This window comes from Squalius cephalus, assembly GCF_949319135.1.
Source record: "Squalius cephalus genome assembly, chromosome: 21".
Classification (NCBI taxonomy): domain Eukaryota; kingdom Metazoa; phylum Chordata; class Actinopteri; order Cypriniformes; family Leuciscidae; genus Squalius; species Squalius cephalus.
In genome coordinates this window covers 24043037-24061977 of record NC_137142.1, presented here as the reverse complement: position 1 = coordinate 24061977, position 18941 = coordinate 24043037, and the positions used below count along the sequence as shown (strand labels likewise).

Sequence of the window (18941 nt, the reverse complement as noted above, 5' to 3'; positions counted from 1 at the left end):
ATTGCACTGATGTGAAATCTGGCTAAACCCTTGGCCGAGTCAGCTTCAGATCAAACAGACCACACTAACAGGCTTTGGCACACAAAAGAAAGTGTTCGTTGGGAAAAATCCTGTTGATAGTAATGCCACATAACGCAATGAGCGCTGTGAGTTCCTGTATACTGTTTGTGCTGAGTTTTATGAAGAATGTTGTAACAATGTTAAAGGTTCAGGTAAAGGAGGATGCCTAACCCTAACGCAAAACACTATTCATATTACGATACTTTGGCTTATTAAAGAGCCTACAAAACTTTAAAACTGAACATAATTGCAGGCTGTCAGTCAGTGCAGTTATATTATGCCAGCAGGTGGCGGCAAGGGACTGTCTCTTTGAGTGAGTCATCATCAAAATGTTCATTCAACTAAAATGCTGATTCATTCATGAATGAAAAAAAGTGTTGAATGATTGAGCAACACGTCACCTGGGTAACGCTAATGTTTCACTTCATAGAGATCAATGGCATTGATTTAATGCATTGAACAGCATGACGCCAGTCATGGGAAGTCCCCTTAAACGTTGAAATGATACTAAGACAAAGATATCGCTTTCAACTTTTGACAACTGATGGCAAACTGATTTTTTCACGAATATGACTTGGATCTAAAGAAGGACAGACGCAGGTAATCACACACGCTCAGTTTCCCTATCGCTGTCTGCTCTGTGTGTGTGTGTGTGTGTGTGTGTGTGTGTGTGTGTGTGTGTGGCGGAGCTGCTTGAGCCCTGAGACCGAGAGAGCAGATGACAGAGGCAGCAAATCAGGTTCGCAGTCGATTGGAGCATCCCTAATTAAAACCATTTAAAAATCATAATATTGCGTAGTGCTATTGTGAAATCAATCAAAAGTCTGCAATTCAGTTAAATAAATATATGTCCTGCGGGTTTCAGGGTGAAGAGCAACATTTTTATTTTTTACATGAATTCTCGATTACTAAAATAATTGCTTGTGACAGCCCTATTTTTAATATATTGTGCAGCATTAGAAAGCAGTCTAATAATGCAGTTCATGGATTCTCGTCTGTGGAATGCCCCACTTCCGGTATTTTGCTGGTTATTCGACACATTTTTAAATCTGATGATCAGTTCTGTGGGGATGTGCATTGATGGAGAAGCTTGTCCATTGACTTCATCCTGCAGGTATAATGACAAATCATGAAAGTCGTCATTGTGCAGCCAACCATAGACTCAGAGTATCCCTCTGCGTTTTTATTAAAAGGTTTTTTTTTTTATTGCACTACTTTATTGTGCGGAGCTTGGATTGGTTTTTGTAAGTGAGTGTAAAAAAAAAAATCTAACCTGTTCTAACTAGACTGCCGCCACCTTTCGAAATTCACTCGCTGGACTCCGTTTCCAGTCCTATGACATACTAACTACAAAAACAGTTTACTTAGACTTGAAAATAGCTGCCCTGCAGTTTTCTGCCATTGCTTGTTTTCAACTTTTTGAATTGGATGGCTCCTTTGTTTCTGTGGCCTTATGGGACATCCAACTCATCTGACTATGCTTTTACAGGCTCTTTAGCTGGGATGTATGCATATTCAGAAAAAGGATTTGCATAGATTGATTTGTTGAAGTGACACCAGATTATTCCAGATTATTAAAAAAAAAAAAGTTGTTTTTAACAGTTTCATTAACTTGTGTTAGTTACAGCACTGAAGCTAATCCTGATGTGACTGCGGTGAACTGACAGGCTAAATTTGCCCTATGGTTGCATTCTCCATCTTACTCTGTGCTGTGAAGAGAAAGCTTGTAGCGTACTGGCCCAGATTCAGGTGGCCTCAAAGCTTCACAGATGGTACGAGGGAAATGCAGTTGCTTGTGCCAGGGCAAAGTGATGCTCACTAGCTCATGCTTACAGGAGAAGGACTAAACTCTCCAACCATGGGTCACAATCTCTGATCCCTTGGTATGTGATCTATGCCATGTCATGGCATGCATTTATTCAGTATCTTTTGTATAACAAATTTGTTTTGTTTTTTTTCTGCTTAAAGGTGCAGCAAGCGATTTCTGGTGAACGCTGTTGATATTTGAAATCATCAAAACAAATACACCCCTACCCAAAAGGATCCTACCCCTATCACATTCACATATATGCTATTCAACACAGGCAATGACTATTGCAGAATCTGCGGTGCCTGCCGGGCATGATGTCATCAATAAGTGAAAGCAATATGTGTTACAATGTTAATTCATGTTGAATGTCTAATTGTTTAGCTCCTCAACTCCTTTGATGGCAAAGTCATCCCTTCCATCCCAAAAAACAAACATGTTTTCATGAACAGCCATAGTCCTAACACTATAGTCTTAACACTATAGTCCAAGCAACTAATTTATTACAAATGTGACAAGATTAAGGGGTTATAGCGGTCACTAAAAGGGGAACAAAAAGAAAAAACATATGAGGAGTATGTTTTCTCACTTTTTGTACACACTTTGGGAGCCGATGCTTAAAACAGATGGGGGAGGAAGTTTAGACATTCCAGGCTTATAATATTAATAATGCAAATTAACAAGATGACAAATGATTATATTCATGCAATAGTCGGCATGTCTTAGTTCTGTGAAACACAGCAAATCCTACGTATCAAGAAGAAATAAAGCAACCTCGGCGTCAGTTTTTAGTCCTTCCCGTTCCTTAAGGTCTCTCCAGCCTGATCGTAACCCTTCTTTTAAAAGTTATATTCCCCTGGCCTTTTCCTCTTTTGTATTTTCTCTGCCATCTCCCTTGTTCTGTTAATGTCTGTCTACACTGAGCTGTCTCTCCTCCCCCATCATGAGTATATATGCCCCTTGCTGCTGATTGGCTACAAGTGTGTTTTGGTGCTACAAGCGGGTTTTAAAAATTGATTACTGCACCTTTAAGTCATTTTTGGAATAGTGCATAGAAACATAAGGACACTGTTTGTGCCTGGCTGTATCTTGTGCTTGACCACCCTATGTGCTTGCACCTCATCCTTCCAAAAACAGCACCAGGTCTTGGTCTCCATGGCAACCGCAACCCACCCTGTCTTATTTCTGTTTAGTGGAAAATAACTGTGTTTCAGCCTGGACCTGTGCTTCCTCAGCACCGGGCTCCTGCTGCGGGATGATGTCAGCCTGGGTCTGATGGAGACAGTGGAGAGCGTATCATTCAGGGATGGGCCTGTTTCTGTTTCCTATCGCCCTACTTAACTTCTCTCAGACGGTAAAATAACCCAAGCCGCTAGCGTGAACATTCAAGGTTTACTTGTCCTTTTGCACTCCATAAGCGGCCTTTAATAAGTAGGTTAAGGCTGATTACGTAAGCAGAGTTATGTCTTATTAATATAATTATCTGGACAGAGAATATCCCAAACATAGCTTTTGTCGCATACAAGCCTGTCTACTATCTGTCTAAACAGCATTGTTCATTTGGCATCTGATGATAAGATGGCAAAAAGCCTCTGACGAAACAGCCTCTAAATCACTTTCACTAAAGTAAACTGTAGAGAAGCTTTGGCCAGATAGCTTGCTTGTTTATCATTCACTTTCAGTAATAGAAATGGGGTGCCAGGACTATCAGGCTCATCCAACTGCACTGTCGCCTGGCGACATGTTTCCCTCAAGCTTTTGTCCCTGTTGGATATTTTCTCACTGTTGTTTCAAGTGAAGGTTTGGCAAAGCGGTCGGTGTCAGACTGAGGTGTGAAGCTTCTCGCCAGTGAGACATTACAGACTCCATTAGTGCCACAAATGTGCCCTGCTGGATTGAAAATGTCAGATAGCTGCGTCAGAGGTGGTGGCTGGGAGGGATGGAATTCTCTCACCCCTGATGGCTAAATGGGCATCGCTGTTCCCGGCAGAGGCTATTATTGCAGGAATAATCCTGTGACACCTTATGTTAGATTTGGTCGGGGGATCCATCACCTTCGGCTTCTTGGCTTCTCATAGTGGTTTTCCTAAAATGGAAATTGCCTTGCTTGCATGATGATTTGCTCCATATTGCAGATGAAGTTGATGCAGTTGACCTTTGTTCTCTTAGATCTCTTGTTCCTTGAGGCCTGCAGAGGCTGTTTGGTGCTCAGCATTGTTTGTCTGTATGAGGTGAACTGGTGGTTGTACTAGTGCTTGTTGATCAGAGAGTGGAGTCATGTGATGGTGGAGCTTAAGCCAGGCTAAAGCATCATATTGTCACCTTCGTAAAATAATTGCCCAAGTCATTTTTTCAGGTTTCTCAGAAAACACAAAAAAATCATTTTTGTCAAAAATGGACTTAGGCAATTATTTTAGGAAGGTGACGATATGTAATTAGAGGCTTGCATTAGGCACACACTTATTGGCATGAATTGCATTTTATTTGACACCTCTCTATAATTAGAAAACAAAAATCCACGTGTATATCATAGGGCCGTGCATCACCGAGAATCTGGTTATACGATATGCATCATGATACAATATCTTGCAATTCTATAAGAAAGGCTATATATTGCAATATTTCTTGTTTTTTTTAAAACTGTCATAAAGAACACCACCATATGCATAAAACCTGAGCAAATCTAAATGCTCAGCAGCGCGGAATCCAAACATGCAAACATGACTCTTGTCGATCTCTTTAGTGATACCTTTTATAGTGGAAGCAAAATAAATCCACACTTCAGCTCTGAGCACTGTGGCGGGAGCTGGTATAATTCTGTAGTCTTATGAGTTGGGTTTGCTAATGCTAACGCTAGCGATGCACTCTTGCGCTTCTCCCCTTCAGGTTACGTTCTGAAATTACACTGCCATCTAGCGGTCGATTTAAACTGAACACAAAGCCACGGACATGAATATTGGATGTAAACAAATATCGACCGTGTTTTTGAGAATCGATACAGTATCGCCAAATATAATATTGCGATATTCATGTGTATCGATATTTTATTACACCCCTAGTATATCCATGTTTTTTTTTTGAGGACATTGAGTGAATCTCTGAGACATGCTTGTTTATCTGCTTGTGGTTCACCAAAACCATGTTTACAAGAACATACTACAGTGCCCAGCAAGACTTAGCCACTGTCTGGGAGCTAATGAGGACCTTACAGTAGACGCTGCTAGTTCTGTTTTCTGCCAGACAGGATAATCCACCGTCTGATCAAGATAATCTGTCTGCTTGACCTGCCGTTCGACCTACTTCACCCCCTGCTGACCAAGCAGAGGCACACAGTACACAGCCTACCTGGGAAAAAGAACCCACCATAAGTGTATGCACATTTTTTGTGATGTCTTCAATGTTAAAGTACTTTCTACTATCCTAGATAAATGTGCAGAGACATCTAAGTAAGCTATTTTTTTTTTTTTTTTTGGTTGAATTCCCCAAACAAAGTAAACTTTTAAGCTTTGTGGCACTTTTAACATTGCTCGGCTTGTTTGCATGGCCCAGTGAGGTCAGTAATACCTGGAGAGAGTTATCAGTTAGCTTTCCTACTCATCACATGGTCACTGCTCCCCGTCAAAGCTTTGACAAATCTGTCCGAAAGACTAATGCAGATGAGTGTTTGAAAGAGGACATTATACCCTGTTGTTTATAGGCAAAGCATATTTTAAGAGCGAGTTTAGGCGTTAATGTGGTTTCAAAGCCATAAACACAGACACGGAATCCAGTGACATCAGCAGTGTAAGGTCAGCCGGTGACTCACAGCTGGATAAACACACATCCTGCTAGAATTTCTTTCTACATTTCAGTCTCAATCAGTACTTTTTCTTTGTAAATATTTTTCTTCTGTTCATCCATTTTCTTTGGCTCTTGTCATCTTTGTTCCTTTCTGCCTTTTCCTGTCAGTCTGTGGTCCTCCCACCTCTCTTGTTTTATTCTGCGTTCCTTGAAAACTGCCCTCAAGTCTGCATTCGTTAAAAGCACATCAGACGGTGATGGAAATTTGCTAAACTCTTGAGGGGAACGGCTCTAAGCTGCGGCTTTTAAACTTCCTGCCAGGAGGTCGATGTAAAACCTAAATGTTGCAGGCAATGGATGTGGTCCTCTTTGGACGTCTTTCTAACCTTAATGCAAGTGCACAGGCTGGCTGAGTGCTGCTAACATAGCTAAGGCCACCAGTGGGAGAGTGGTTTAAGAGCTGTGATTATTTTATCACTTGTTGAGTTATGTCAGAGTGTTGTGTCTGGAAGGTCGACCTGTAAGTCATGTGTCAGTGCAGGACATCAACAGTCAGCTAAGGGATGTTCTTTATGCTGGCTTGGAGTGGGACAAACAGATAACAGATCCCTGACTGGGACCACAATGGAAATAAGCCCTAGGGATTTATTGTGTTGTCCTGACTTTGTTTTTTTGTTTCTTTTATAATGTATGGTGCAAAGCTGTATCGTATTTTAAAGAAAAGGGTCAAATAAAATCAATCAATCAATAAATCCTTGTCTGCTCCCAAGTGTTATTTTTAGTCAGCAGGATGAGATCCGAGTCAGATTGTATAGGAAATTTCACAGCTATGGTGTTAAGACGTCACTGTTTGTGTTTTACTTGTTTTGAGTCTATGCTCACTTTCACAGAATTTTTCATCTTTGGGTGTACTATCCTTTTAAGGGTTCCTATGGTCATGGAAAACCTTGAAATATTAGGAAGTTTGTTTATGATTTAAACAAAATCAAAAATTTAAACAAAATTTGATTGAGTGTGAGATGTTAACATTTTTATTTATTTGTATTTTTTCAGATATACAGTGTTGTGAAGATTCACGCCTTGTGACCTGTTTACAAGTAGGACAAGACTCTTGCCGTCAGTCTGCACACTGTTGCTTCTGTTTAATGGTGTAGCACAGAACGCAGTAGTGAAGATCACCACACCTCCTACAACCCTAAAGTATAGTAGTGTGAAATTCCACAACCAAGTCCCAGAGAGCAGTTAATAAGGCCAAGAGGCAGCATTTGCTTTTTTTGTCTGATGCAAGAGGACAACAAGAAGCCAACACCCTTGGATGAACGTTTCCCCAGTACAAATGTATATATTTTATATTTTCTGATTGCAAAAACAGACCATTGAACTTTTTTAAGAAATATTTGCATCTTTTGGATACAACACTAATGCATTTCCCCTCGGCTTTGGAAAGATGAACATGAGATTAAGCGGAGGGACGATTTAGAGTTTGCGCAGATTTCCTCCACCATGTCATGGAAAAGAAACTATTTTGCATCTGGCAGCAGTGGGTTACAGGGCATATTCACCCCACGAACCATGACATCAATCGCCCCCAGCAAAGGACTCATCAACGAGCCGGGACAGAACAGCTGCTTCCTGAACAGCGCTCTACAGGTAGGACGACATATGTTCATGCTATAAACACATCTTACATGTTAACTCCTTTTAATTTCAGAAATCTGATCAGGGACTTATAGTACAAATAGTTTCTCAGTTGAACACATGACTTTTGACACAAATTATTAGTCTTTATATGGTGCTTTTAGGGATGTATCTCAGATGTATCAAGTGACTCAGTGTGGTCTCTATTAAACTTTGCACCCACATGAGCTTGCCGAGATGTTTCATCAACTGTTCGGATCTACTTTTGCTTTGTAGGCTGCGAGGATAAATATTTTGCATATTCTTTCATTAATTAATGACTTGTGTGTTGCGTGACCTCAATAGATGCTTCCTCTCATGGGCGAAATTGTGCTCCCCTCATGATTAGCCATTTAAAGCAACAAGTCAAGCGGTTAGATGCATATGGCAGCAGTAGGAACGGTGCACTGGCTCTTCATTCGTAGCTCTCCTCGCATGAGCGCCATTAGACAGAAACCACTGTGCCTTTTATCCATTGTGCTGCTCGTTGGAGCCTGCGTTAGATTTAGTGATGATTCAAGCACTGTCTGCACTAGACCCCACAAACAACTGTCAGACACACACTGTCCTGGCCGGTAATTACCCTGCACAGCAACCTGCCATTACTCACCCTCTATTTTTGGATTACTGTATAATCAGCTATATGGAAATAAAGGGGCTTAGCTGGCTGATAATATGTCTAAAGCTACAAATTAGCCAGTCAGTTATGACTGGTTTGGGGGATTGGGTGTTTGAGGGAGTGTCGCGGCTGGATTGTCTGTTGCCATGAAGATTAACATTATGGCAAAACCCGGGGGTGAAAACAGTAATCCTGTTTTCCAAAACGTATATCTAAACATCTTGATATACTTGAAATGCAAATGTAAAATGAAGTCTTTAAAATGTAACAAAATTGAGATCAAGTCAACAGTGGCTGGTCGTATTGAACGGCCAGCGAAGGTCAGTAAAAGAAAACATCCATTAGAATAGGATTACATTAATAAATTCATGTAATATTTCTTGCAACGAGAGTGGTTGGGGACATGTTATACTTGGAGCTCAATGGCGACTGACTGGACTGAGCTGCCAGGAGTGGCGGTAACCAAACAGTCGGACGTGAATGAAAATAAATAAATATTAATAGTTTTTTTTTAAAGAATTTTTTTAAGCAATTTACAGAAAATAGAAAATGATTGTAACTGTTTTATTGAATGAGCCTAAATGTATAAATCTCTAGTAGTTGGTGGCAGGTCACTTGACCTGTCAGTGGCGGCTTCTGTCGGCCAGCTGAAGATTGAACCCCCACTCTTTAATTAAGGAAAAGAAAAGTTACATTCTTCACTCTTGTTATAATTATTAACTTATTTAACATTCAATACACATGCATGAAGTTTAAAACAAGAAGGGGATAGACTCATGAACAAAAGAAAAAACATTTTCTTTGCGGCTGCTTGCCATCCTCCATGGTTGGTTTGTCAGTATCGTGGTTTTACAATATTGTGGTTATTGCGACAGCGTTGAAACAAGTTTCCTCAAAAATCACAGACAAATCTATATCTGTGACAGCCCTAGGCTGGTGAAGGCTGTTTAATACTGTGGATAAATCTATTAATACTGGTTTATGAATCTATTAATACCAGTTTAATACTGTGGATAAATGTGTATATATAATAGAGATGTGACGGTGATAATATTCTCCCACCGGTTAATCGACTTGTGACAACACCGGTATTACCGGTTTCATCGTGGGGGTGGGGGGTGTTAGAGTGATGTATTTTTTTTTTTTTTTTTACATGGCGTCAATTCATCATTCGTATTAAGTTTGATTGACATGCGATCTGACCAATCAAATTCCACCATTTTTGTGCGATAAAGCAGTCAGAAGAGTTATTGATAAACTTCGGTGGATTTGAACTTGGCTTTAACTGAGGCAATCTGTCACGACACATTAAAGAGCCAAAAAACGGTAGGCCTATTTTATTTTTGTTTGACTGACCAAATTTGAAAGTTGAGACTTTGTTTCATATTAAATATTACCTGCTCGGTCCTGTCTTTCAGCGCGTTGTCCGTGTCCTCTATTTTTCACTGCTTGAGATTATGTTGAGAACAATAACGCCCTATTTGAGTGTATAGGGCGCGATTTCGGATTCAACCACAGTGTTTGAATGGTGGGTTCGTTATTATGAAAAACGCATGTTATTATTTCAGCACTTCGCGAATGGACAGCGACTCTTAAGTATCACGAATGCGTTCTCGCGCATTCATGTTAAGTGCATTTTTTGGAAACGCGCGTGGAATTGCGGCGTGTGACGAGCGTAACCTTGCACATAGAGAACGCTCTTAAGATCCAAGATGCATCGTTATCGGGAAACCCGGCCCTGGTCTCCGCACTAGCCTAACTGAAAACTATGAAAGCCGTGTGGCCAACCGGTAAAAAAAAAACTAAAAGAAAAAAATACATTAAAGAAACTATTCCCTCTGATTTTGTTTCATTAATAAAGTTTGACTAATTGCAGCAGTCTCACATTCGTTTAGAGCTCGTGTGAATTGCACGTATAAAATGAAGTTAACGAACAACCTCGTTCCATCAGGAAACGCCACATGAATTTCACTGCGCTTTATGAAGAGTTTTTCTTTTGCGTGAAGAAGCCGTTCGCCGGAGATGTGTTAAAAGATTCATTCATGCACACAAGAGAGTGTATTCATGATTATTAGGCTACCGGTATACTAATTCTCCTGGCGCCGGGTTGAGTGAGTAATTTACTCTCTTACATTTGTTCTTTGATTAACATTAATGACACTCCATCTGACACGCGTCCCATTTTCTCACAAATCTCTACATTCATTTATGATATTATTTAAATCATTTGCTCTTATGAGAACACTCGACAAAACGGACATTTTGGCATAATTTGTGTGTGTTATGTTTTGTTCAAGGCCGAAAAGAGAACTCGATACTGACGCGCGTCTTTTCCGTGTGTGCGTGTGTGTGGACTTACAGCGCGGTCTCTTGTTTTGTCGCGCTTGAATGGTTGAGCGTGATCATACAACGCTAGTCAACTGGTGACAGAAAATACGGATACTGCGTAGCCTAATTGCTTTAAAAAAAAATTTTTTTGCGGTGCTGCGGTGGGCAAGTGATGCAACCGGTGTTGCGACTGAACACCGTGTAACACCGGTAACACCGACTATCGCGCCAAGCCTAATATATAAATATTCATATAAAAATATCACAATTATATTCTATAATATAAATAATCTTCTGAACTGCTGGCAAGCTAAAAAAGAAAAATAAATAAATAAATAAATAATTCTTCACTTTGAACCCTGAAATCGTTAGGTCAGGTTTTTTCTTGAAATAAACATGTTGCACATGGTGTGAAATGGTCACATTCCGTGAAGGAAAGTCCTCACATGACCGCTCACATTATTTGAATGTTTGATGAGCTGAAGAAAGTTACTCAGTTTCAGTCAGTCATAGTAATTTTCATTCCGTTTCAGTCTATCTCTCTTTTTCATCAGCTCTGCCTCCTGTCTGCTTTCCGTTCCCTGGATCTGAAGCGTGTAATTTGGTTAGTGATGGGCCGTGGTGTCCATCTTTGCAGAGGGCTATCTCTGATCTGTCCAGTTTGGGGATACGTGTAGTTTTGCTCGCTCTTATTGAACTAATCTTTCAAGCAACGTACTATTGCAGTTCATGTATTTCACAATGACAATCTCCACAGTTTATCAATTTCAGCTGCTTTTCATCTAAAAAGACCATTTCTTAAAAGATTGTCTAAAGTTTCCTTGATCCTGCTGACATTTATTTGTTTTGCACATATATTTATGATTTTTTTTTTTTTTAAACCGTCAAATTGTCTTTAGTTTCAACTGTCCCTTTACAGGGGCTTGACATTCCCCTCAGTGATGACGGTGAGTCAGAACATTGCTTTAATGAGCAGATGTGACCCAGGTTGGCAAGCGAACACCTGTACTATTTGTAAGGTCCTGCAGGCTTCTCATCAATACGGCCAGTCGCATCCCATACAACTATACAACTCTACAACTCTACTGGACAGTTGAAAAGCTGGATTTTGTTGTTAGACATTCTCAGAGGCAAACTCAATGGCATGTCAAAAACTCCCAGAACTTGAGTGTCAAATCAGTGATGTCAAATCAATAGAAGGGGACACTGTGCCCTGATGTTGACCGCTTGAGACATGGACACACTAGCTAGTCCATGGCCACTGGCTGAGAATGTCCCTGTGTGTCTGCAGAGCTGCGTACATACACCCAGAGACCAGGGTTTGCTTGTTGTTAGAAAAGTCCTGAAAATATCTTTATATCATTGTCTAAGGTGTTTGGTTCTGTTTATTTCTTCTTCAGCGCAGTTAGAATGTATTAAACAATATTAATGTTGATATGTTGTAATATTAAAAAAAGCTGTTTTGCTTGATTTCTTTTTATTTATCCAACCTATCTCCTGAAGGTATAATAAATAAAACTGTTTTTACGTCATCTTTTTATCATATCAATATTTTTATAGTGTACCTAATATTATTTAATATTTTACAATTATTTAAAACTATTGCTTATAATTTTTTTAGTATCAAATGATCCTGTTATTATAATTATAGAGGAAACTACAAGACAACCATAAATTCATTAGCACTTGCCGGACAATGATGGCTCACATGGCAAAGCATTGCTGATTGGTTCATAACTTTCAGCATGTTCTTACTAGGAGTGGTAATCTTTTCGACTCTCATGATTCCATTCTTGTGGTCACAATTCCGGCATGTCTTATTTAAGGCTATTTTCTATTCGTTAAAATATTGATATAGGAACTGTTGTTGTCAAGTTAGCTTCATTTGTCCCCCGTTGCAAGCCTGTGCGCGCTCTAAACTGTCCAGGTGCTCCACTGTTCTTTGTTCTGTCAACATCACGTTATTAACATGTAAAAAAAAAAATATATATATTATTTTTTTTTATTTTTTATTTTTTTTACTTTACATGTTAATAACGTGATGTTGACGGAATAAAGTGAAAAAATAAATAATAAATAATCTGTCATATATATATATATATATATATTATATATGTCATATATATATATTATATATATATATTTTTTTTTAATGCATGTTTTAAAAACAATATATTGAGAATGTCACAAATCAGTGGTCAAAACTGAATCGATTAGAATAGTTAGAAGACAGAATCGGGATTCATATGTGAATCGACCCCCCACCTCCCCCCCCCCTTAATTCTTAATTACTCTTTTTCAACCTGTCCCGAAACACTCAGATCTTTATATTTGAGCCCTGCTTCCCAAGGTTTCGTGTAAATTTCACCAGTTGATTAACAATTACTAAACAATTACTAATCCTAAACAATTACTTCCTAAGGCCATTGCAAACAAAAAAATTATTAGTGCGATGGATACTGTGATAGTGCTGTTTAAGTTCACTTTTGGGCAAACATTTACATTTAAGCTTTGTTTAAGCTAAGACTGCATTGCATTTCAAGCTTTTTATTCACTTGCCTTACAGTTCCTTTTGCCATGCAAAGAGCATCAGCAGAAGGTCATATAGGGTGAGCTGAATGACCTTAGAGATCAATGCTGTTGAGTGCAGTGGAGTTTTATTGTGCAGAGACACGTTCAATGCCCCAACTGCACTCAAACAGATGTTTTCTGATTTGTGTCTGAAATTACTCTCTCAAATTGATTCTGTCAGCACTACAGACTTTTAAAGGGTTTTTCAAAGTAAAGCGAACACACAGCTCTGCGCAAGACTTTTGACTGAAACTTAAGTAGTTCTTCATTAGCTATGTTTCCATCCACCATTTTTATGTGCATTTTGGGAAATTGCATAAAAAAACACTGGATGGATAGTGCGCAAAAATTAAAAGAATGCGCATTAAAAACGTATACGCTCAATTGAGTCAGATAAACCTTTTATCCAATAAGAAAACAAGCATAAACTGTCACGAAAACACATTTACTGAATAAATTCCTCGATGCGCATCAAAAAAGACATGACTTTGCAATGAGATGACATAACAGGACTAACCAGTGGTTGTTCTGAAATGCCTGAGCAAAGTCTGTCATCAAAGGGGTTCAGTATAATTACCTCCCATAACTGTCTTATACAACTGTGTTCCCAAACAGCAGACATCTGCCTCCGAAAGCAAAATAACTTTGCGTTTCGTCCGCGCGCTATGAGGCGCAAGTAATTTATTATATAGGAAATTGTTGTATACACAGTGGCTTCTCCTACTGCTGCAACTTCCATTTTTCTTAGTGATCATTAGCGCCAACTTATCAGGAAGTGACGACTTTGTTATCTTTGGCTCACTGGATGGAAACGGTGCTTTATTTTCAAATGTTTTATGCGATATTCCAATTTTGCACATAAGTTAAATTAGCAACTTCGGATGGAAACATAGCTATTGACAGAGTTTATCACTATTAGAGTTATTAAGATCTGTTGAGGTGAAGTTTGACAGCAGATTCATTTGGGTAACTGAGTTGTGTTTAGTGGGACTGACAGCTCTCTCAATAATTCAGCATGCAAGCGTGTAGATGTGCCGGACGAGCAGCGGGGCCATGGCACACAGTCTCAGCTCATGGCAGGCAGGTGGGGTCAGGACGGCCTGCGCAGCCTCCTGGGCATGGCCAGATGGGAGGTGTATATGATTGTGTGTCTGTGCGTGCGTGCAAGCTGCCCGGCAGGAAGCTAGCAGGTCTTTGTTTGTTCCGCTGACATTCCGCATCATCCTTCTTCTGGAGATGCATACATTCCTCAAGATGAAAGACTAAAGCTGGGAAGCATGCTCATCACTTCATCTCACACTCAGAATGTCCTCTGCTTGGTAACCTGCTCCCTGTTTCTTCAAGCTCTTGGATAAATCACATGGGCTTATCAGATCTTTGGCACCTGATTGGTAAGACATAATTGCTTCTCTCATGTGATTGGATGAGATTGGATTACGAGGTGTCAAGAAAGCTGAATTTAGGAGATCGTTGAAGAAAGGTGTCTGTCAGCATCAGATACAGCTTGCAAAATCTCTGTCTTCAAACTGGCTTCTGTTCTTAAGATGTCTTGCCCTCCTGAGAGAGACATTTAAGAAGGGGTGGAAAGTCAACTGCAGGCGGTGCAGAGTAGCAAGTGCTTTTTAGTGCTTAGGCATTTTAGAAGGTGTCTTGAAGAAGTGTCTGACGCTTGATTCAACCTTGTCTTTCAGAGAGCTTTTGTATCATGCACAGTCAGCTTCAAAGATCAGAGGTCTATGTAAACATTGCTTTGGTCTAATTTCTCATTTTTCTTACAGGTTCTCTGGCATCTGGATATCTTTCGGCGAAGTTTCCGGCAGCTCACCACACACAAGTGCATGGAAGACTCGTGCATCTTCTGCGCTCTGAAGGTAAAGCACTGAGCCCATCAGGTTTTAACATTATTCATGATGCATTTAAATCATGTAGCTGACTGGGATCTCCGCTCCATTATAGCTTTTCTAATTCAGTAGTTTCCTTTTTTTATATGAAGCCTAATGCGTTTCTACAATCTGTGTATGCTTTAAGATTCTGAAGTGTTATGAAACATTAAATAGTGAACTTTATTGTTGAAGCCGAGAGATAATCGGGTTTACACAGGTTTTTTTTGTTGTTGTTGTTGTTGTAGATAGTCACACATTTTTTGTTTTTAAGCCACAGTTCACCCAAAAATGTCATGATTTTCTCATTCTCGTGTTGTACCAAGCATGTATGACTTTCTTTCTTCTGTGGAACGTAAAAGAGGTTATTTTGAGAAATGTCTCAGTGGAAAGAAAGAAAGTCATACAGGTTTGGAATGACATTAAGCAGTAATTATTATTTTTTATGTTGGTTTAGCCTAACTGATTACCATTCGGTAAGTCTATAAAGAACAGCACCCAACAACTCAAAAAGGACTTATTTCATGTTTTGTTTGCATAAGTTACTCAAATTTATGTAACCACTATTTATTCTCAAATGAGAACCAAAGACAAAAATTCACTTGCCATTTAGTTTAATTATTTTCATAATATGTATGGTTTATTTTATTGATTATTTAGGCCTAGTTATTTTGTCAAAAAGCACAAATGACCAATTATTAAAAAACACTGCATGTTTGTTCCAAAACACAAAAATCATTGTTAAATCAGTTTAAAGCTTAAAGTTTAAAGCTTCCAGACATTGCTTTATCTCTTGTGCTGTTGGCAGACCTTTTAACCTGTATTGTATTATGTTTATGTACTATTAAGACATGAAGTATATGGTAAAGCATTTTAAGGAATAGATATGTGTCAAAAAACTAGCGGTCATGTGTTTAACTAGAGCTGCGTGGCAAGCAGTGTTGTGGGTATGCAACTCTTGCCGTGCCATTCCTTTTTCTGTCCCTTTTTTTTTCTCCCTCCCTCCCTCCCTCACTCTCAATTTATATTAGATTCCTTTTTAATGTTCAGGAGTGCCATTGGCGCTTTCCATCAAATGTTCAATAACTCAGCTGGAAATTAGAGAGCTCTCTCCTGAGCCCTGTGCCAGTGCAGTAGGGGGCTGCCTGTCTGCTCTCACACACAGGACTGGGACAATATGTCTGTCAGCCTGTCCGCTCTCTCTCATGGGAATAATACTGCCTCTGTATTCAGCTGTCTGTGTTTCTCTGACTTTACTCCAGTATGTTTCACTGTCAGTGCATAAGTCCAGGGTATATCTTGCTTCAAACCTCTCAGAGTTTTCAGCCTTCAAAGCAAAGATGCTAATCCCGTAATGACTCCGTTTACTGAAGAGTTTCTTATATCAGCACAGAAGTCTTGCAGACAGGCATGTCTTGCTTTCTTACAGCATGGGAAACCTTAGGTGTGTTCATATATACCAGGAGACACTTAATTATGCAGGGTTTAAATATGGCTTAAGAGGGGAAAAGAGACTGCTTTTAAAGGGATAGTTCACCCCAACATGAAAATTCATTCAATTACTCGCATGTTGCACATATGATGTTCTTTTTTCTGTAAAACACAAGCAAAAATGTTTTTAAGAATGTCACTGCTCTTTTTCATACAAAGCAAAAAGTTATGATTATTGGCTACATTAAAAGTATTCTGAAGCCATTCAAATGCAGTGTTTGTGGAACAAACCAAAATGTAAGCTGTTATTTGCTGATTTGTAACATCATTTACTTATTTGAATAGTGCAGAATCTTAAACATGTCTTATTCATTTTCCAACATCATGTTTTAAAAGGTTTCAAAATCATACAACTTTTTGTTTAAATTGTTTTCCCAGGTGCCCTTTTAAAGCCCACTGTATAATTTTAGAAATACAAAAATTGTACCTTATCTGTCCCTAAAAAGTGTATATTAGTGCTTTTGAGTAGTATGAACCTTTTAGGGGTCTATGAACCCCTTTTATGAAGTTCAAAACTATGAACCTTTTAGGGGTCCTTTTAAGGGTACTGGCCCAGTGAAGAGTGTTTTTTTTTGTTTTTGTTTTTGTTTTGTTTTTAAGAATTTGGGTGGCAAAGTGTTGGTAATGTTCTCTTTGATTAACATTAACAGAAAGCTGTTGTTTGTTTTTTCAGAGCATCTTTGCGCAGTTCCAGTTCAGCAGTGAGAAGGTGTTGCCCTCTGATGCTCTCCGCTGCGCTCTGGCCAAAACCTTCCAGGATGAGCAGCGATTCCAGCTTGGCATTATGGATGACGCAGCTGAGTGTTTCGTAAGGGCTCTTGACTCTTTACCATCACTCTTTTCTTTCACTTCCCTCCCCCTTTAAAGCATTACTGCTTTTCCTCCTATTCTCCTCCATGTCCTTGCTCTTTCCATCTTCTTTAGTATGCTTTCACATGCCACATTATACTCTCCGCTGATGAGGTAGATTTTCTTGAAGATGATATTGCTTTGTCTTAAATATTTCTTGTGTACATTGTTAGCTCAGCTTATGACATGTGTCTTGAGCCCATCAGTACAAGTAGAAGGAAGATGTTTGTTATCCTCTTGGCCCTGTAACTATATCTCTGTCTCAGTCTTTTCCTTTCATTGTTGCTTGCATGTCTGCTTCCATGTCAGTTTTCGGTAGGATGATTGATAGTACAGATAGCTGCGATGCGATCCACTGAAAAGTAAACCTTCCTGTTTGACGCTGTAATCTTTTGTAATCACAGAGAGAGACGTCTCCTATTTTACACAGTGATTAATTTCCTCCTAATGGCTCATTTTAAAGGCCATAGCATCATAACATATAAGATAAAGAATGGCTCCCTGTCTCAGCCCCTCTCGACTGCTTGGTTAGCAACATTGTACAATGTGCTGACCAGTAAGAACTGCAACCACAAACTGCAAATGCAAATTTTTTCCTTTTAACCACTATTGTTGTCTGGCCGTTATGCAAGACTGGAGACACTGGTGAAGGGCAGATGCTTGAACTTTCAACATTTCCCTGCAGAACACAACCACCCCCCCCCCCAATCCCCCCCATAACCCAATTTCCTTAGCCATAACCCTCAGCCAAAAGAGTTATCCACAGACTCACCCACTGGACAGTGAGAATCAATTAACATGAGACATGCAGGACACACGCTGTTTCTCTTCAGTTGGATTTTGATTGGAGCACACTAAGTGTTAATATTTTAGCAATAATTCTCTTTTGCAGGAGAATATCCTCATGAGGATCCACTTTCACATCTCTGATGAGACCAAGGAGGACATCTGCACAGCCAAACACTGCATCCCTCACCAGAAGTTTGCCATGACACTCTTTGAGCAGGTAAATCCCCTTAATTAACAAGCAATTAGTAGTAACAATCTTTTATTTTGAAGGCAGCATGAAATCCATTGGAAATGTATTTAACTTCCATAATGGGACATATTTCTGAATGGCAGAATATTTGTTGGGAAAAAAAAATCTAAAATGGTATACATCAGGATTTGATTTGACACGCAATTGATGTATGTCTTTTTGCTCACTTTTAAAGTATTTATTTGGCTATAAATACCTCTTTACAGGTTATGTATTTGTAAATCATTTTTTAAGATCATCATAAATGACTCGAAAAATAAAAGTTATTTTAGATCATAGGAAAGTCATATAAAACTAACGAAAATGAATTGTATCAATTGTAAATTAATTTATTGTATTGAACCCTAATACACCTAGTTTTTAATATACAGTAATGTTTACCATTCTGTCCATTTTTTTATAGAAAGGATTACTTAACAGATATTGTTTGCTTTCTCATTTAGTGTGTGTGCAGCAACTGTGGAGCCTCCTCAGACCCCTTACCCTTCATTCAGATGGTCCACTACATCTCCACCACCTCTTTGTGGTGAGCAAAAACATCCCTGCAGCACATACACATGCACAACGGTGAGTGATGCTAAAGAATGAGGTCATTTTGAAAGCTGGGACCAAAAAGGGCCACACTGTGCACGGCACAGAAAACATCATGTCCTATACTCTTCTCCAGCTGAGCAAATGAGCTCTGCGCCACATCAAACACAGTGAAATCAATCAGAACAGAAAGAGATTCCCTCAATGGCCAAGAGCACATGGCAACAGCCAGCTTAAATATTACTCTAGGTCTCCTGGCCACTGCTTTTTATCATGGGTGATGAGCGGCCAGATCCGAAGCCGAGCCAC

General features: G+C 39.4%; 1 protein-coding gene across 9 annotated transcripts in view; it reads left to right on the top strand.

The window, feature by feature from the left end:
- Positions 1 to 18941, top strand: part of usp54a (ubiquitin specific peptidase 54a) — a 51315-nt gene that overhangs the window by 14222 nt on the left and 18152 nt on the right. For all 9 annotated transcript variants that reach the window (XM_079854693.1, XM_079854695.1, XM_079854694.1 and 6 more), the window contains exons 2-6: positions 6701 to 7297; positions 14621 to 14713; positions 16887 to 17021; positions 17955 to 18068; positions 18545 to 18627. In XM_079854693.1, the coding sequence (XP_079710819.1) occupies positions 7151 to 7297; positions 14621 to 14713; positions 16887 to 17021; positions 17955 to 18068; positions 18545 to 18627 (572 nt within the window). In that variant the 5' untranslated portion in view covers positions 6701 to 7150. The remainder of the gene's footprint in view (positions 1 to 6700; positions 7298 to 14620; positions 14714 to 16886; positions 17022 to 17954; positions 18069 to 18544; positions 18628 to 18941) is intronic.